General features: G+C 39.3%; 1 protein-coding gene across 1 annotated transcript in view; it reads right to left on the bottom strand.

Moving 5' to 3' along the window:
• RAB3B (RAB3B, member RAS oncogene family) overlaps positions 1 to 21570 on the bottom strand; it is a 71812-nt gene that overhangs the window by 40859 nt on the left and 9383 nt on the right. The window contains exon 2 of the mRNA XM_077333764.1: positions 20236 to 20463. Within this exon, the coding sequence (XP_077189879.1) occupies positions 20236 to 20463 (228 nt within the window). The remainder of the gene's footprint in view (positions 1 to 20235; positions 20464 to 21570) is intronic.

Genomic DNA, 21570 nt, shown 5'->3' with positions numbered 1-21570 from the left:
AGTCAGAATATTACAAAGTGTTTTTCTCAGGAATGATGAGTGCAGAATGAATAGATATAAATCAAGATGGGTAGCTGTGTTACTGTCTGGAAAAATAGACAAGAGTACAGTAGCACCTTAAAAACTAACTTAGCTGTGGTAGCTTTCATAAATCACTACTCACCAAATACCTTCTGATTAGATGACCTGTTAAATGCAAATTGGACTGGGCAGACACATGGAATTTTCTGCTAGCAAAAGCATGTCAGATGGAAGGAGGGAATGATGAAGTCCTTCCTGCAGCTATGTTGTGCTCAGGAGCCAATCCCCTCCCTGACACACGCTATTTTTACTATAAGTGCCAGGTCAGACATTAAAGGTGAGTTCTGTTGAGGTTTCCCTAACCCAACCCATGTTTAACATCTTGTCAAATGAGACCCTTTTTAAAATTGTACTATAAGCAAAGGAAAGTCTAAGGTTAGAATGCCTCTGACTTAAAACAGCTTTTTATTAACACCAATGTTTTCACCTAACAGAAACATAAACCCAAGGACCAGATCGTGTCATAACATTCCCAAGGTATTATCAGGTCAACCACAGATTAATCTAGATGTTTTTCAGTGGATACTATTCTTTTATGGGTGTCCATTCCTCAAGCTATAAAGAGAGATTCTACATGACTGAGATTCTGCAAGTGGTATGAAGTAATAGTGTTCAGGAAAACCTTTGATGCTACCATCTTATTTTTGATGACAGGTGAATCTCCAAGTTCCAGAGAAAGGTAGGTTAAACATGCTTGAAATGTTTTTAGGCGTGATACTTATTTGAGACAAATGCATTTAAATTGTCATGCTTACATCCTGCTCGATAAGGAAAACACTTTTATTGACATTAATATTTAACACCCCACCATCATCACTATCACCAGCATATATAAATACTAAACAATGGAATTTCAGGTTCAGGTTAGGAACAATTCAACTCATCTATTTCTATTTATGAATTAGAAATATTTATAAATGCAGATGCAGTTATTACAATATGTTAACTTTAGACTCTGGATAATAAACAACACAACATGTTATATAACATATGGTATTAACAGCTGCTGCTTTTGCCCTCCTGACAACTCCTATCTGAGGTTACATTTCAGCTTGCCATGCGGCTTTTCCTGCCTGTGGGTATTTGGGGCAGAACTGTCCTTTTGGTGGCTATTTTTATACTGTTCACCTTTATGTCAGTGTAATTTTTGTCCTTCTGTTTTAAAATGCCTTTGAGAAAACTTTTCCATACATTTTAGAGCTTTCCTATTTCAACCAGCTATATGTCCAACGGCCGGGGGTGTTGGAATTAGGTTGTATTGGTTTTGTTCTATTTTAATCTTAATATTCGTACGGCTTTTTATTGAGTGACATAAGCTGCCTCAAGACCATCTGGAGAGGGGCGGCATATAAATTAAAATATCAATCAATAAAAATATTGTCCCAGAAAACTGTTCTTTAAGCCAGTATATGGTACTTAGCAAATATTATAACTCTCAATGTTTTGGATTTCCCCAAGGAACCTGTATACATCTGAAACCTTGGATCATTTATTTACTGTGAATTCTACATTAGTAAGATTCGCATTTGTCAAGGAGAGCCAAATTCTGGGGTGAAAAGTCTCAGATTTTCTGTAGATTTGGTTATTTTATAACCACCACTATTAATCATCATACATCAAAGGTACTAGATGACATTTTTGTTACAATTTTTGAATTTGTGAAAAGGTCAAGAAATAGATCTTGGCTGAAATCTGTTACTATGCATTGTTTCATTTTCTTCCTCTTCTCCCATGAATTCTCATTCGCCTAAATCCCTTCTTTCTGTTCTTCTGGGGCCTGACTCATTTTATGCGGCTTTGGCCTTATTCTCCCTGGAGCTACATCCCCGCCCCTTTCTTCCCTTGCTCCAGTACTTCACTTCATGCTGTGTAGCTCTTTATATATACCCAATCACCACAATTGTTTTCCACAGCTGAAGAAAGGAAGGAATTGTGCATTCTACTCTGATTCTTTCTCTGCTGAATTCAGAGAGTCCTGAAATAAGGCTAAGTTATTTTCTGTCTCCACTTTATTCTTCCTAATAGGATGGAAAGGAGAAAAAGCTCCAGCCAGCAAGTTTGAATTCCCCACTCTGGACAAGTGGCATGTTGATTAATGTCTCTTGAAAAGTCTTGCATTTAGTCACTTGAGGCACAGAGAATGACTCCTGACTATGACAAATCATAAGCAACAATGCCCAAGCCTGGAGCCCAACTAGACTAGGGTTTTTAAAAAGTATTCTTCTCAGCCAGAGCCTCCTTCTTACTAAAGTAATTTAAGATGTACATTTGCTTCTGCAAGGCCCAAATAAATCTAATGCAGAAAAAATCTGTATATTTCCAGTTTAGCAGTTCACAACATAAAGTCGTGACACATCTGCTGCCTAGGATTCAGTCATTTTCTGGCCAGACAATGCTCTTTTTTTAGCACTATCCTGTTGAGCTACAGTGTTTTGCTACCCAGAATATGCAGCTCTTCCACCGAGTATCTCTTGCACTTTAGTGAGAGTTGTTTGGTTGCACAAGTCTGAAGTGTAACACAGACATCACTAGCATCTATATAGCCACCTTTTTGATGGCAGCCCCATAATTATGAAACAACCTTTCTAGGGAGATATGCCTGGCACCCTCATTTTCAATCTTCACAAGGCAGTTGAAAATGGTTTTAGTAAGGACTGTGTTTGATTAATTTACTGGCAGTCTAGTAGCACCTTTAAGACCAGAGTTTCATTCTGGGTATAAGATTTCTGATGAAGTACGCACAAACACAAAGGTTGGAGGTTCCGTTCAACTGCCTTAGCTAATAGTTAATGATAGTTCTATCCTCCACTCATCTCCCCAAACCTCTTTTAAATTCTTCTTAGCCTTCGGCTATCATCACACCTCATGGCAGTTCCACAAGTCAACTATCTGTTATTGTAGTAATACATGGGAACAAGACAGTATATCAATCCATCCCCAATTGCATCCATTGGGTGAGACTAATATGAGAATAGCATTGAAGATGATCACGTAGTTGTGTGTTTTTTCATATTGGATGAAAAGACATAAACCCCAGTCCTACGGACAGTGACCCCTAACTTAAGTACATTGAAACCAAAGGGTTTCTGGATTAATTTTATATAGGTTTGTACTGCATAAACAAATTTTAGTGGATGTCACACACCCAAACAGATGTGAAACAGAACCAGCAGCTTAAATGAAGGAAAAATATATCTTATTGATTATGCTGAAGCCAATCTACTCTGGATATCATTTCATAGCTAAAGTTCTTTAATAAGTTCAACAACCCACGCTACCATGTTCGTGTTTACCTAACTTCAATTTTAATTAAACAGCAGGGTTGCTGAGAGAAATTTTTCCATCACAGGAAATGTGTTGTGAAACACAAGCCACATTCACATCTGGGCTCGCTTCATAATCGAGCTTCCTGATTTGAGTCGAGGGCATTCACCCTAATATATATAATGATTACTACTATTCAGCTAGGTAAAAACTATTGTTCTGAAAAAATAATTGTTCTTTTTAAAAGGACAGCAGAAAGCAGACAGAGAATAAAGCAAGCAGCAGAAATCAATACTAAGTTGGCAAATAATGCAGGTTCATCATACTCTCTGTTCCTTTCTAATTAACACAGAAATGCTAACACTAGAAAGTGATTAAGCACATCATTAACTAGAAAATTAATCCCTCCATGGATCACTGTACTGACTTCTCATCCCTATCTATAACAGCACAGTATTCTAGACCTTACCTTCAAACTTCCCTATATATTTTCCCCATCCTATCTTTCTATTCTGATTTCCCATCCAAAGCAGTCACAGCTTCAGCTCTGCTACCCACAGCCAACCTCCTGCTCTCCCAAAACCTCTTTAATCTCTGATGCCACTACAGCTGGAACTCCATCTCAGAACACTAGTGTGACCTTTCTATTTTCGTGTTGCGAGGATAAAATATAGGACAGGAAAACAATTAAACCATTTTGGGTCCCTTTTGTGGAGAAAGGTGGAATAAAGGAGTATAAAAGATATGAATGTTTTCCTACTCTTTATATTACTGCTGCAAGAATAAAAGATGCAAAGGTTTGGAGGAGTTGAAAAACAAAAACAAATATTGATTGATGTTATGTGGATGAATATTCTTTTGTGGATGGAAGAGTTTCTATAAATATATATATATATATATATATATATATATATATATATATATATATATATATATATATATATATATATATATATATATATATATATATATATATATATATATATATATATATATATATATACCTATTTTTAAAATAAATATAAATTAAGATAGATGTGTATAGATATATAAACATATATTTTTATCAAGACCTATGATTAAAAGTATTCAACCATTTAGAATGTTATCCTCCCTGCCAAAGAAAAATGAAATTCTATAGGTAAAGATTTGCTTTTGTTCCTGTCTCTAAGTACTACTGACATGGCAAATGAACTCTTTCCCTTAAATAACTTACAGAGCTACTATTCTGAGCACTTCTCATTATCTCACTTTATGTTTACATTTCTTAATTCTAAGCAGTATTTATTGTTAATAACAATACTTGTTAATAACAATAAATTAATTATAATTAACTGTATTTGTTAATAAACAGCAACACAAATATGTTTAGATATATTTGATTAAAACGAACAAAATGATAAATGATTTTTCCAAGGGATAAGAAGACATCTTAGTCACAGAATCAACAAACTGACTAATAAGGTCTGCATTTAATAACAGACCCTCTGTCCGTTACCACATGATGATCAGACAGACTGTATCTTTATAGAAAGATATATGAATAAGTGGCAAAGACATGTATTGTTGAGGAATCCAAGCCTACCCTTCAGTATTGAAAAAGATTGCTGAGAATAAACTATTTTCTGTGGGCTTAACAAGACCTTCAGATGTCAGCAGATCTGGGACACAGTCTATCTTCAGGCATTATATGGGAGCTGTTTGCCACCAATGGTGCTGAATATTCAGAGCAGAAGTAGCCTGCATTGCACCCTTTCGAGTCTGTTTTATTTTCATTAGTGGCACGAAAGTTCACAACAGGAAGTAATAGCATCCACTCAGCCAGAAAACATTGTGGGGCTTTTTGCACGCCTTCAAAATCGCACAATGGTTGCCAATTGGAAACGCTATTGATTTGCCATAACGCACGACGTCGTAGACAATCTGCCACACACCTGAAACCAATCTGCAAAAAGTGCTTCCTTGTAGCGCTTTCAGGGGAATCCCAAAAAGTGGATTCACCCTCTGGAAAGCGCTACACTCTTGCAACCAATCTGCAACACTAGCGAAAAAGACCTGTGCGTTAACATTGTTGTGGTTTCTTCAAAGTCCCTCCTCCTGAGCCTGTCCTCCAAACTTCCGGCGAAGCGATCGCCATTTTTTTTGCTCCGAGCGAGCGGGGATAAACGTACCAGCGAGCCTCTTTCTGTTTAGAGGCTTCCCTGGCTTCAGTCCTTCACCTTTAGTCACTAAGCACAAACCACAGAAAAGCCCGTTTGCTGAAGTATTTTCCCTTTATTTTTTTACACATTCATTCAGCCGAAAATCGGGCCCGTGAGGGGGGGGGGGATTTTTTTTTTTCACTCGAGGCAGCGTGGCAACGATCATACGATCAAACGACAGCTCACATTAGGCAGCTGGATGGGTCTCTCCGTTGCAACGAATCTACACAGATTCGTTACAATGGGTCTGTTTTTTTTTTAAAAAAAACCTTTCTTAAAGGGAAAGGGGCTGTTTGGGAGCATGCTAACGGCTGCCCATTGGCTGCTTGACGGCCAGGGGCGGGACGAGCTTGGCAATAGCGCTTCCTTTCTAGCGATTTCTGCCGAGACCGGAAGCTGTGGGAAACGCTACAAAACGCAACTGGATTCCACTACAAAGGCAGGTATGCATAACGACGAATTCCACTATTTTAAATGGCGATTTTTCATTCAGTGACCAATTTGCAACAAAGATCCCGGTGCGTAAAGCCCCTGTGACTTGTTCCTATTGAAGACTGGTCTGAAGTCACACAAAGATGTTCTGCTGCTGAAGCAAAGCAAATCTGCAGTCTGTGAGCACTCGGAACAGTTGTGTTCTTCCCATTTCCTCAAACAGCTCCACAGACAATGCTATATTAAGAATGAATTAATTTCCTTTGTTGGAGCATTGGAAACTTATGGTGTTACTGTATATTTGCAGCACTTAGAAAGTATGCCAATGCAACACATAAGTAAACAGTTTCCTGAATAAAAACCTGCGCAATCTTCTCCATCCCCAAGCCTATACCATCAGTTTCAGTTAACTCCAGATAAAAACCTTCAGCTCTTGCATGCTCTCTACCCACCCCCGCATCCCCACAGCTGTAGAGGTGTCTTCTGCTTCAAGCTCATTTTAAACACCAGAGAGGGACTCCCAGCTAGCAGATGTCTATTTCCTGTCATTGATTCCTACTGATTAAATATCAACAGATCATCCTGGATTATTAGGCAGCAATAAGTCTAACATGGGAATGGTCAAATATAACTATATCTAAGTTGCAGTACAGGGAAGTGGAAAGATGTAATTAATAAAAGTTCTTTCCTTCCTTTCCTCTTCTAGGTTGGTCTCCTAGATTGGACTCACCCAGTTTTTTTTATTTTTGAAATTCCTTTTGGACCTATCCACTCCACTTATTTAGTGTGAAAGTCTGATATTTTTTCAAATAATTTAATATCCTGATACACTTATCTTATTTAATCTCCAAATTTAAATGTGGCTCTCATTTTGTTAATTATTATTAATATTATTAATGCTGTAGTTACATTGATACCCCACCACAGAAATCCTAGCAAAGTATGCTATATTCCCAGGAGATCTCCTACCCAGGCCTTGACCACATATATACACCTCCTTAGCTTCAGCAAGGTGTGCCCTGCAATCATCCTCTGAAACTTATATAAACCTCTTAAATATATAAAAAGCATTTTCCCCTTTGCTGAAAAAAGCAAAATGAGTTGTACAAATCCCTTCATCCCTTTCTGCCAATAGTACAAAACTCTCAAATTGACAATTGGCTCTTCAGTTTAATCAAAAATTTAATAAATGCAAATGCTTTGAGAATTTATGTAGAGAATTAACCTGATCTCTAGTGAGTTATAATTCTGACTAGGCTGAAGATTATAGTCCTTTGGAAGATAATTTTTAATAGAAATGTTTATTGGGAAAAATTGACAATATGTACAGCCCAGGCAGGCTATGAAAAAAGACAATGAAATCTTTTCATAAAACTTCAAGGGTACATATAAGAGCCACTAAAATTAGTTCTGAAAATTCCCCAAACTGCCTGATACAATAAGAAATTGTTTATGAAATTATATTGTTTGGGTCTATTTTTCTTGCTACTGCCAACAGAAGTACTTTGGCTAACACTATCCTCTGCAAACTATATCATTATCCTCTGCAAACCATATCATTAAAAAAACCCCAAAATATAAAGATTAAAAATGGTTTGGATCCAGACTAACAATTCCTGGACAAAGTCTAACGGAAGATGCAGAGAAAGCAGAAAGGCTTAGTGCCTATTTTACATCTGTTTTTTCCCACAGGTCAAAGGGTTTAGGCACATCTAGAGATGGCAGTAGCCAACGGATAGTGTCTGGGTGGCAGGTTAACATGGATAGAGAGGTTGTCGAGAGGCATTTAGCTGCACTGGATGAGTTCAAATCCCCTGGTCCAGATGAAATGCACCCGAGAGTGCTCAAAGAACTTTCCAGAGAACTTGCACAGCCCTTGTCCATCATCTTCGGGACCTCTTTAAGGACTGAAGATGTCCCGGAGGACTGGAAGAGAGCAAACGTTATTCCGATCTTCAAAAAAGGGAGGAAGGATGACCCGGGAAACTACAGACTAGTGAGTCTGACCTCTGTTGTGGGGAAGATAATGGAGCAGATATTGAAGGGAGCGATCTGCAAACATCTGGAGGACAATTTGGTGATTCAAGGAAGTCAGCATGGATTTGTCTCCAACAGGTCCTGCCAGACCAACCTGGTTTCCTTTTTTGACCAAGTAACAGGTTTGCTGGATCGTGGAAATTCGGTTGATGTCGTTTACTTGGATTTTAGTAAAGCTTTTGACAAGGTTCCCCATGATGTTCTGATGGATAAATTGAAGGACTGCAATCTGGATTTTCAGATAGTTAAGTGGATAGGGAATTGGTTAGAGAACCGCACTCAAAGAGTTGTTGTCAATGGTGTTTCATCAGACTGGAGAGAGGTGAGTAGCGGGGTACCTCAGGGCCCGGTGCTCGGCCCGGTACTTTTTAACATATTTATTAATGATCTAGATGAGGGGGTGGAAGGACTACTCATCAAGTTTGCAGATGACACCAAATTGAGAGGACTGGCAAATACTCCGGAAGATAGAGACAGAGTTCAACGAGACCTGAACACAAGGGAAAAATGGGCAAATGAGAACAAGATGCAATTTAATATGGATAAGTGTAAAGTTCTGCATCTGGGTCAGAAAAATGAAAAACATGCCTACTGGATGGGGGATACGCTTCTAGGTAACACTGTGTGTGATCGAGACCTTGGGGTACTTGTGGATTGTAAATTAAATATGAGCAGGCAGTGTGATGCAGCGGTAAAAAAGGCAAATGCCATTTTGGGCTGTATCAACTGGGGCATCACATCAAAATCACAAGATGTCATAGTCCCATTGTATACGGCACTGGTCAAACCACACCTGGAGTACTATGTACAGTTCTGGAGGCCTCACTTCAAGAAGGACGTAGATAAAATTGAAAGGGTACAGAGGAGAGCGACGAAGATTATCTGGGGCCAAGGAACCACCCCTCTGAAGATAGGTTGAGGGACTTGGGAATGTTCAGGCTGGAGAAAAGGAGGTTAAGAGGGGACATGATAGCCCTCTTTAAGTATTTGAAAGGTTGTCACTTGGAGGAGGGCAGGATGCTGTTTCCGTTGGCTGCAGAGGAGAGGACATGCAGTAATGGGTTTAAACTTCAAGTACAACGATATAAGCTAGATATCAGGAAAACATTTTTCACAGTCAGAGTAGTTCAGCAGTGGAATAGGCTGCCTAAGGAGGTGGTGAACTCCCCCTCACTGGCAGTCTTCAAGCAAAGGTTGGATGCACACTTTTCTTGGATGCTTTAGGATGTTTAGGGCTGATCCTGCGTTGAGCAGGGGGTTGGACTAGATGGCCTGTATGGCCCCTTCCAACTCTATGATTCTATGATTTCTCAAATGCAGGGATTTCCACCATGGAGAGTGATATTCTAGCTTCCTCCTTACTTCTTCAGCACCCTAAAATGTCCTCTGAAATCTTGTTCTACCACACCTACTTTTGGTTTGTTACTTAAACTTTTCCCTAGTCCTCCACCTCTGACCTGCACCACAGCAGTTGACTCCAAACCTCCTGAAGCTCCTTCAGCACAAGAGTGAGGTACTTCAACTTCTTTCACAGTAGCTTTGTATTAGTACACTTGCCCTGTTTTATTCTCTCAACAACCCTATGAAGTAATTAAGACTGAGGTAGTGACTGCTCTGAATTTACCCGATAGTTTTCATGGCAGAATGTGGATTTGAACTCAGGCTTCTCTGTACTTTGTCTGACATTCTAATTACTACATTACATGGGCTGATGAAGGAAGGTGGTTTTTTAAAGTTTGGTTTAATAAATTAGATTGTTTATATGAAATGAGAAATAATATAAGTGTCTTCTTTATTTCACTGTCCCTAAAATTTATGAATATAATTGTAAGTAGTTAAATATGCTTACACTTTTCATCTGGTGAGACAGTGAGCAGCTGATTGTTATAACAATGAGCTCGGCTCTATGAAGCTTTCCCTTTTGGTCCATCAATTAATCTCTTTGACAGTAATAATCTTGACCTTTATAATTCATCTTTTTTGACAGATTGATTGTGAGCCCATTTCCCTCTGCACCTCAGGCTACATTCTCTCCTTGGTGATCTAAGAAAAGATGACATGATTCTTCTCTGATCTTTACTTGCTATGAAAAACGCCATAGCAGTACCACAAATACAAGTTTCATTTTCATAGAGTTTAGTCCCTGTCCTCTGATGATTGCTCATCTGATAAGAAGTCAGCATGGCTGAAAAATTGAGATATGAATAGAGGGCAGATTTCAAAGCTTCTGTTTCCACAAAAAGGTGTTTGACAAGTGCAACCCTCAGCCTTATTCTAGTGATTGGAACTGACGTTGCAGTTCAGCTGTAATGGAGAGCAATATAAGGTTTGTCAGGAAAGTCTGACAAGCAACAGTGTATCTTAAAACCAGTTTATAATCTGCAAGGTATTAAGATACACAACTCTAGAATTAAAATTAATATGATTTGCATAGAAACAATGCTTGGTGGAGACTTCAAGTCAATAGTTTCACTTCTTAGCAAAGTAATGATATTCATAGCACAGTGTTCAATTAATATATCACATTCTTTATAGAAGTTGTTCAGGGTAGTTGTTCAATATTGCACTAACAACATGGCCTTTTGTCAGCCAAAATAGAAAGCCTGAACCAATATGAGTTACACCACCTGACTCACTAACCATTGTTGCAGATACCAGTTAAAAGAAGCCAGATCAAATATACATAAAATATACCTTTCATATTGATAAAACTACCCCAATACTTCACTGCAAAGCATCAGTTGAAGCAGATGAGTGTTTGTTTTGTTTTCTATTGTGAAAATTTTATGCCATCTCTCCAGAAAACCTGCTTGAGGAGACTTACAAAGTAAAACATAACAAAAACATAGCACACCATAAACTATTAAAAACCCAGCAGTAAAAACTCACCCACAGCATAAACATGTAAGCTACCTTGAACCACAAGGAAAAGAAGAATATTTATATATTAATAAATAAATAGCTGAATAAAGGTTAATCAAGTCTCATAAAAACAATTAGACTAGGAGCAAACTTGATAAAAATATTGCAAGAGACCTTTTATAATAAAAAGCCTGAATAAAATGAAATGTGTTGTCCTGCTACCTAAAAAAAAAGAGTAGGGTAGGCACCAAGTGAGTCTAAAGGGGGAAAACATTCCACAGGTAAGGTTCCAGCACTGTCCCTGGTTACCACTTGGCTCATTTCTAGAGATGGGTGGAAGGGCATGGCAGCATTAATCCATGTTTCCAAGATATATTTTAAATTTATTGATAATATTTCTATGACATCTTTCTAAATAAGTCATCCAAGGTGACAAATGTTAAAACATTCAGCTAATTTTTTTAAAATAAAGTATAAATACAATTCAATAAAAAGATAATAATTCAATAAAAACATATAAATACACACTACACTATATACCAGGAGTCTCCAATGTGGTGCCTATGGGCCACCAAGTATTTTTAGAAAGTGGGTAGGGCCATGTGGCATTCTTGCCCACCAGGGCTGATTGGTCACAATTTCTATGCAAATTAAAACAATGGCATCTCAGCTGCAGCAGCTTCCACAGTATTGTTTTTTCCCCTACTGTCTCACTCCTATGGCTTGCAGTTCTACACTGGGAAATACTTAGAGGGGGCAAAATCTGGGAAGGGAGAGGGAGAGGAGGAGAGGAGGGGAGAGGAGGGACTCAGTTGGATGTAATGCAACCTTCCACAGCAGCCATTTTCTCCAAGGAAATGGACTGTTTTGAGATCAACTGTAATAGCAGAAGAGCTCATGTAGGTTGTCAACCCTACTCATGTCTCTTTACTAGTGTATTTTTTAAAATGACTCCTCTTTTCTCCTGTACTTTTGCCTCAAATGTGTGTATGGATTTGTTATCTGTGGCAGCCATTGGCTCTGCCTCCTGTGGTAGCCATTTTGCAGCTGTGCCCACCACCCTGCATCAGCATTCCAAAGGTGCCTGCAGAGCCAAAAGGGTTCAGGATCTCTTCTATATATGACTCAGTCATGTCTCATGGCTCTGGTGGGATTTGGATGGCATGACAAATATAGTGTGCAATCCAAAAGGCAACACAATGAAAAACATAGTGTTACGCCAGCATAATGGCGTAGTGCTAAACATTATTGTGCCTCCAGCCATTCCTTAACTTCTGGCTCTCTCGCTTTCATCTGCCGCCTTCTCACTCTCCTTACACTCTGCATGCCTGTCTGAATAGGCGGAAGAGAGCAATATGCACTAGACGTGACTCTCTTCAACTTGTCAATCAAGCCAGGCAGCCAATCCCCTTTCTCCATGCTTTAAAGGGCCCACAGTGCAAGCTAATTTTTTTAAAGGAAGACTTCTGCATTGAAACGCCTAATAAATCTAATAATAATAATAGTAATAATAATAATAATAATAATATGCATCTAATAATAGATGCATAGTGCTTTTTATAATGCCATCCCTTATGGAATCACAAGTCTGCAATCTGTAAAAAATATAATTCCTGATTTTTTTTGGGGGGGGGGGACTTTAGAGAGGCATGATTTGTGTTTAAACTGTGTTTGTGTGTGGGGGGGTGTTGTTTTGCCTGCATGATTGAATGCCTATTTGTTACTCCAGGCAGTTTGCTTTAAAATATATATATATCCCGGGGAGACGGGAGAGGGAGGCAGGTGCGAGGATGGGACATTGGAGGCAGAGGTAGTGCTACTTCACCTCCATACATTTCCTTAGCATGTGACTTGCTGGTTGTTGTCCTCTAGCTTGTGCTTTTTAGTCTGGGAAATCCACTTGATGCAATTCCCCAGCTAGCGCTTTAAAATGGAGGATGTAGCTACCGGTTTGCTGCTTGGTTGCTGCATGTTGGTGACATTGTGCAAAATTCCCAAAATATGGTGCCTTCATAAGGTAAGGATTTCACTATATTTATCGGGTGTGGAATGGCCCGTGATTTTCAGAGTGCTGAAATATATTTCAAGATTGCATATGTTGCTGTGGCAAAGATTCACAACAGCAGAATTTCATCCAAATCCAGAAATAATTGAAAGGAATGTTTAAATAGGATCATTTCACTAGCAACTCTGTTGGCTCCACTTTCTTCACACATCTGCCAGTTTGGATATACTAGAAACACTTTCAACATTTCCCCTATTAGCAGTTGTGCATCTTTGTTACAGCTAACTTAGTATATTAGGATGCCTTCATGCTGTCTGTTCTGACTGGCAGCAACTCTGCAGAGAATGTTTTTTCTCACCTGCTACATGGCCAGTAATCTTCTGCATGCAAAGGAGATATTTTCCACTGAGCCACTAACCTCCCCTTAAAACTTTGCTTTCAGCGTAGGTTTTCATGAGGACTCTTTCACAGCTGCAATAAAAACTGCCAAACAAGTATAATTGTTCCACTTGTAATCCATTTTCCCCTTAATGTTTTACAATTCAGCTATATAAACAACCACCAAGTTCTATTTCTATCTTTTTGAAAAGAGAGGGGGAAAGTCCTTGCTTAGCAATTGCCATTATACCACTTGTTAATTGGCAAGATGCTAACATGTGATACCTAAGTGGCTTTTAAAAAATGTTAACGTATTTTGCTTGTAGGCAGCTGCAACCAAACCATTTTTAAAAAATAAAAAACAGTCATTCAATATAATTAGTGGTTGTCAAGTTTCAATTTGCTTGAATCATCTCCACAGAAATAGGATGATGTTATGTGTTTCTGCTTGCAGCTGTGCATGATTATGTTGGAATGATATATCTTCCATTCATCAAAACTATTAATATCCTCCAGGAGTTTATATAAAACACAATGCAAAAATGTATTTTAAAAATGTTAATCATACACAACTATAGATTTTCAGTGGTTCGGTTAAATCTGGAAACTTTTCTTCTAGCAAAATCTAAGAGTTGTATTTTGATATTAAAGATCTCAAAGAGAAGAAAAAAAAGATTAATGTGAGTGGCAGTCAGAATAGAGCTCAGGAAGAAGAGCAAAAATCCTGATGATCAGCTGTACAACGGGATATGGAGGGGAGCATCTAAATCTATCCCAACTTCCTCTCCTGAACAGCTGCTCAACCCATCTGCCAATTTTCTATTAGGCCTTCACTTAAACAGCCTTGGAGCTGTATAAGAGTGGAAATAAATAGTGTAGGGGGCACTTTTTTGCATATGTATCTCCTCATTTAATTAAGATTTCATGTTTGTGAACCTGCTTTGATGTGTATGGTTTCTAGCTGTATCAGAGCAATGATTTGTTTTATAGCTTCACATTAATAATTTTTAGGACTCTCACAATGACTTGTCTCTTTTGAGCCTGTTTTCCTCTCTTGTTGATCCTTGAAAAGTTTGTGTAAATAGCAGGGAAAATTTACTGGCTTACTGTTGCATACTGTAATTCTGCATGCAGGAGGATCTAGGAGGGAAAGGGTTAAGAAAATTCTTTCACTCTGGTGCAGTTGGCCCTAGTTGTTGAGCCTCTATGGTAAGGTGACCAGATTGTCCCACTTTTGGAGGGACATGTGGGGGCACCTGGCAAATTGTACTTATGTTGAAATTAAAATATATATATTACAATACTATTTTTGTGTTCTATGCGTTCTATGAAAATTTTTGTTGCTCCACATAGACCAAATTTTTTATCAAGAACCCCCCTGGTCAATGGTGTCCCGCTTTACCAATGTTAAAATCTGGTCACCTTACTCTATGGCCATTGATTGCCTTCTGTTTCCTGTCTCTCTCTTACCTGTAGTACTTTTTTGAAGTTAATTGTACACAGTAAGTTAAATATGCCTACATAATTGTGTCATGTAAGATGTGGTACTATCTTTGTAATTTGTTTCAACAGCATTTTCTCAACCGGGAAACACAGAGAATTAGGGATGCTGTAGTAAAGCTTCTGTGCTTCCAATACTTAATTAGCCAAAGTTGAAGAAAATTCCCTATGATGTATCAGGCCACAGCTATTGGTTTCTGATCCTGCTCTCAAGATAACCAGGGTAAAAGCTAAGCTGCCTTGCAACTGTTCCATTTATGCCATTCCCCTCACTATTTTATACTGCTCTGAAAACCTTGCCCTGTAACAGTTAAAAGCAGTGAACAAGATTTTAGAGCAGGGTTTCTTGAATGCTGGGGTTTCTTGACGGCTCGGGAGGGTCATGTTGACCCACCCCCCCTCTCAAAACGGCCATGATTGGCCTAGAGGGGGTGGGAAGGGGAGGGGCTTTGGGCTGGCATATATACAGCTATGCTTACTAACCATATTCTGCACGGTCGTGCCACTTCTAGGGTTTCTTGAAGCCTGAAGAATGTTTCAGGGGTTTCTCAATGGTAAAAAAGTTGAGAAAGACTGTTCTCTAGTCACAGAAACATAAGGAGCTGATCACCAAGTTTCCTGGCCACATGACTATTCATCCGCTATTATCAAATCCCTGGCAATTCCCTGACTTCTAAACCGAACCCTCCTCCCACTTTCCCGTTGAATTCTGTGTCAAAGCCTAGGCTTAGACTACTTACCCACTGAAAAATATACCGAATGAGATAATACAAGTCATTAACTCGAATAATTTCTTAGCAATAGTTATTATTTAATATTTACTTCATTTATATCACACTTTTCTCTCCAATTGGGGCCCAAAGTGGCTTGCAGTATTCTTTTCTCCTCCCTTTTAACCTCACAACAATGGGGTTAGGCTGAGAGTGTGCAACTAGCCCAGTGGTAGCCTCAGAGAAGCAAGAGGGCTGTAAAATAGATTTCGGTACTTAAATATAAATCACTGAGATTGAACGACATCAGCAATACAATTGTGGGGAATTTACTATATATGATCCTACAACTAAAACCTTAACTGGATCACTCCAGCTTCAGAAACAGCTCTTGCACTATGCATATTCAGTGAGCAAGAACCAAGGTGGTCCTGGATGGTGATGTTCACATGGCCTACATTATTTCGCATAAAGCAACATGACATAGTTATATGCTCCGTTAAACTGGGTTGCAGTCTGGTTGTGTGAAACAAGGGTCAGCAAGAGCCAGCATGGTGCAGTGGTTAAGAGCAGCAGACTCTAATCTTGAGAAATGAGTTTGATTCCCTATTTCTCCTTCACATGCAGCCAGCTGGGTGCCCTTGGACTAGTTCCAATTCTTTTAGAGCTGTTCTTGCAGAGTAGTTCTGTTAGAGCTCTCAAAGCCCCACCTACCAGGGTGTCTTGTGGGGATAGGAAGGGAAAGGTGTTGATAAGTTGCTTTGGGATTCCTTCAGGTACTGAAAAGGAGGGTATAAAAACCCAGCTCTTCTTCTTCACATTTACAAGACTCTTTTCCTATTTCTGAGCCTGTGTTTCTTAATGTCAAGACTAAGCAACCATGTTTATTTATTCATTTCTCCCTCATGGGAATCCAAACCAGCTCACATCTTTCTCCCTTCCTCCCTTTATCCTCATAACAGCAACACTATGATATAAGTTACCCCGAGAGGGAGTGATTTTTGGGAACAGCAAGCTTCCATGGTGGGTGGGGGTGGGGTGGGGGCGGGGGCGGGAGGGTGCAACCCTGCATCTCCCAGAACCATACTCAGATAACTACAACCATACTCTGCCATGGTGGCTTGCTACGTTAGAAGGAACTAGTTTTGTTTCTCATGTGGCATTTGTGTTACTGTCCCTTTCTTGATTTCCATTGATTCATTCTGATTCACTCTATTTTTTTAAGCATTTTCTTTTGGTTGCTATGCAACCCAGTGTACAGGAACACTATTGCAATCTGGTGTACCTTTTGCTAAGTTACCCTTTTGATTATTTTAAATGAGAAAACACCTTTATCTGCTGATCAGTAATTAACATCTTTGAGAGTTCAAAATGGGGTGTTAAAAGACTTAGGCTGGGAGACAAAGGAAGATTATAAATTAGCTTCTTAAACATACTAGTCAGATGCACACAGTCACCAGGCATTTGTGCAGCCTGACTTTCCTTTCCTTTCTACAGCTGACCCCCTCCTCCCAATGCCACATCATAAGCTGCTTTTAAAATTCCCTTCCATTTTGAAAGCCGTTTTCTGTGTGTCAGAGGGAGCACTACTGAGTGATGCTGAAAAATGATGAACACCCTTTCGGACTCATAGAATTTGTTTCATTGCATCCTTCCTACAGTGACAAAGGTTAGGTAAAATAGCTTTTTAAAAGTCAAATGTTAGAAAGAGTGCCACAGGGTACTTCTAAAAACAGTGCTTAAGAAACACTTCAAATGATGATAATCTGGTTTCATGACCTAAATTGAAATAGCCAGTTTAGAAATAGATTCAGAGACTGAATGAGTGGATCCATGAGCAGAATGCAGTTCTACTCACATAATGGAGATCTGTTACTTTTACAGATTTTCTAGCCTCTGCAGCCCACACTGCAGCTCTACATTCCTCCAAGGGTCCTGAAACCCTCAGGTACTGCTTTTGGCATTTCATGTGTTACCATGTGTAGTCTATACTCACTCATTAGTAAGACATGCATCTCAAACTGGAATTGAAATTTCACAAAACAGCCCAGCATAGGGAAATAAAAAATCATCTCCATTGTGCCCCTCTCCTTTCTTAGCTGACTTTGAATATTCTGTTTGTTTAAATGTTCTGTTTGTTTAAATGTTCATATTTCTCCTTTCTTTGTAGCTCAAAGTGGTTTACATGTCTCAGTAATGAGTTTATATTTCTAACTGAGTGTTCAATAAACAAGATTTTTAAATTCATTTTAAAAGCAAGGTTTTTAATACCTTTGATACCTATTTTATGGATTTTGAGCTACCTTTTTGATTTCGATTTGTGAAACAAGCAATAAATTCACACTGGCATCACCCTACGGTTGCTAGGTGCTTGCATGAGGCTCTTGTTTATAAATAATGTTTCATATAAGTACTGTAACGCTGCCTAGGTCAAAAATACAAAAAAAAATAATGCCTAATATATGCACCCCACCTTAAAATTATTGTTTAGTGTGTTTGGAGGTTTTGTTATTGTTGTTGCTACCTCTCAGAATATACAAATCTATCTTGAACTTTTTCCCCAGACAGCTTCTTCTTTCTGAAATCTTCAGCTTCAGGGGTTATTTTTGTTTGTTTTGTTTGTTTTGTATTACACTGTAATAACTTGTTTTGTATTACAATGTAATAACTAGGAAACCAGTAATAACTAGGAAACCAGATCCTACTGCTAATTTTGGTTACTAAACTACTGAGGAATTATATGTTAAAACATAATGTTAATATTATGTTTAAACATTTTTGATTCCTAACATGGTAGCCTGAAATGTTTAAAAACACTACTTTGTTTTTCCACAGTTGTGATCTGCCAGTGCGTTCTCATCACACTGAATTCTGAATGCAGACTCCGAATGTACACCTGGCATTCTGCCGTTGTGGTTTTCTCTGTCACCAGTCAGAACTCCATTCATGGCATGTATCAGTCAGTTATCAATTTATTTACGGATCATTAAGCAGTGAATTCCAGCAAACAAATGGAATACCGCAATAACCCATAGAAATTATAACAATGTGGCATGTGATATGCATTTCTGTCAGGTGAGAGGGCAGTCTCACCTCCCATCCAGCCTCCCGCCCTTTTGGGGGGGGTCTGACCATGGGCAATAACACAATTGCATCCTAATGCAATCAAAATAAGGAAAATGCCTCCACCTTCACCCCCCACTTCAAGAAGGGTTGCCGGGGATAGGGGAGCAAATACGGGAGCCCCAAATATCTGCCTGTCCAGGCAAGTGTGGCCAGGCATCAGAATGTGCCTCCTGTTGGCTTGTTCTTGCATCTCCTGGGTGCCACAAGGGGAAAGTCTAAGCAGGTGCCTGGGGCTCAGGCAAGGGCAGTAAAGGGTGGCAGAGTTGAGTGGCATGCCACGTCCCTCAATGTGGCTCTTCACCTGCAGCCCATCATTCAGACCAGGCTAGTGGGGCAGCATGGCAGCAATAATGAGCTATGCTGTAATGCAATCAAAATAAAGGAACATTTAAAATTGCACTCCCCATCACTCAATTGCAATGGCACTCATATCACCCAAGCAAGGGGGAGGGTTCTTGCATTGATGTGCACTCAGTGCATGCAGGAAGACAATGCATATTGGTCACCACTACACAGATTTTTTCCTGCACAAAATTTATGAAGTGCCCCATTGCTCCTTAAATCGTAAAGTGTGTTTAGATGCTGGGGGGAGGGCGGTTATGGAGTCAACCAACTTTCCAGGGAGTCCCCGAAAGCCAGTGTTTATGCTATTGCAGATTAGTGTTGTAACGCAATCATGTTCAAGATAAAAAAAAATAGGGAGGGGAGATTGGGAGGAGAGGTAGACTATTGCTCAGAGTTGATATATTATCATTTGAGGCTGAAAACAGAGGAGGAAGCCATCTCGACTATCGAGTTTCCTCACTAGGTAAACATGAATGATGAATAATATAGTTTCATGAAAAAAATTCTGGTGGTGAATTAACACTATCACACTTGTCCCTTGAGGATCTCCACATTGGCTACAATACTGAAGAGTCTTAATTGATGCCACAATATGCCACTCTGATATCTTACAACCATTTTTGCAAGCACAGCAATTTTCTTACTACAACAGAAAATGAGCAATGGGCTTCTCTAAAAGGTGCCTCTGCATTGCATATAGAATAAAATTGTTCACCATCAGGACCAGGTTGCCTACAAAAGAGGAATATCTTCCCTTACAGTTTCCCCCCCCCCAAAGAGTCAGGAATTATAGACATTATTTAAATACATTGAATCTTTCCTACTGTGGGATATCATACAAATGGACATCTGAATTTACAGTCCATTCTACAGTTCTGTTGCAAGGGTCCACAACATTGTGGAAGCTTTTGGGATTTTTGAAAAATAGTAGCAGATGGAGCCACAAAATGACTGCCGTGGAAGGGGAAGCAATAATAAACTGTGTTAAGTGGAGGAAAATGTGGAGAGGTTTCAAAATGTCACAAAATGTGGGGAGGTTTCAAATCTAGGATCCTCCTATAATTGGGACAGATATTTCCAGGCAATATCTTCTACAAAATATAAATAAGTGACAAAAATACTCAATAGCTAAAAGCCCAGTAACAGTAGATTAAAATGCAGGCAGTTTAAATAAAATGCAAATTAAAAAATGATCAAGGAACAATAAACATACAGTAATACAGGATCATTAAGCCAGCTACCTCCCACTATATTTTTGTACAAGCTTAATAATTTTGGAATCACTGGTACTTACCCAAATCTGTAGTTTCACTCTCTTGTCATTCCTGTAAACAGTTTTTACTTTGAAGTCAATTCCCACTGTACTGACAAAGGCTGGTGTGAAAGTGTCATCAGCATATCTAAAGAGGAAGGACGTCTTGCCCACGCTGCTGTTGCCAATAATCAGGAGTTTGAACATATAGTCAAAGTTCTGGTCAGAAGCATCCTTGTGCCCATATCTGGCATCTGTTATGGAAGCCATCTAAGAAAACAATAGCACCATTTTTCCCTCTGTGATTTAATTTATTCATTCAGAGAATAGTTACGGTCATAATCTCTAATACAAATCTGGCCCCTGCCTCATCCTGTCTTAACAGGCCATCAGGATGGACAACACTATGGCCGCAGTCCTGCAACAGGAGCTATTTTATATATTAATACATGTGATTTTATTTTACTGGTTATATAACTGCATGCATAAACACAAGTGGGAACCTGCAAAGATTTGCAGGGAGCATCTCATTTTCCCCACCTCTACTATTTCCTCTTTCCTTCCCCTAGCCACCCACATAGCCTCTCCCCTTTTCCTGCTTACTTTTCTCCTTCTTTCCCACCAGAAAACCTACCTTTATCTGCCCCCATCCTCAGTTTTCCTTACTTCTCTTTCCTTGGCAGCTACTCACAGGGAAAACTCTGCCCAAGCTGCACAATGCTGGCTGAGCCAGGTCAAGTTGCCTGATGGGGTGCCTGCAAAGAGGACCTCGCTTTCCTCTATATCCATTCCCAGTACTACATCCTCTTCCCTTCTTCCTCACAACACCCATTCTCATCTTTCCTCTCTCTTTCCCACCCACCCATCAACCTTCCTTTTATCTACTCTCCTTCTTCAGCTATATTCATTACTTATTTCATGTATACCCTGTATTTCTCCCCAATGGGAACTCAAAGCTGCTTACATCATTCTCCTCTTTTCCGTTTTATCTTATAACAGCCCTGTTAGGCTGAAAATGTGTAACTGACCCAATGTCACCAAGCTTTGACATCAGAGTGAAGATTCAAGCCTGGGTCTCCCAGATCCAAATCTTGTGTGAGACAACTGTTGTTGAACAGTAGCAACCAGTGGGCATGGGTGAATCATGCAAGTCACTTAATAGCAAGTTGCCAAATAGTTGCTGCCAGGCCTAGCCCAGATTAATTTTCATTAAAGACCAAAACAGCTCTAAAAAGGGCCCTGACTCTTCTACTACATTTTACTGACAGAAACCAAGGCTTGAAGTCTGACAGTACTGTTGTGGTTACTTTGGAACCCACATTGTGCAAAGATTAGATACACTTGGCTTCCAGATTGTGTTAATTATTGTATTGTTTC

Source organism: Paroedura picta, chromosome 4 (assembly GCF_049243985.1).
Source record: "Paroedura picta isolate Pp20150507F chromosome 4, Ppicta_v3.0, whole genome shotgun sequence".
Lineage (NCBI taxonomy): Eukaryota > Metazoa > Chordata > Lepidosauria > Squamata > Gekkonidae > Paroedura > Paroedura picta.
The sequence above is the reverse complement of the archived record's forward strand: the minus strand, read 5'-3'. Positions and strand labels throughout refer to the sequence as shown.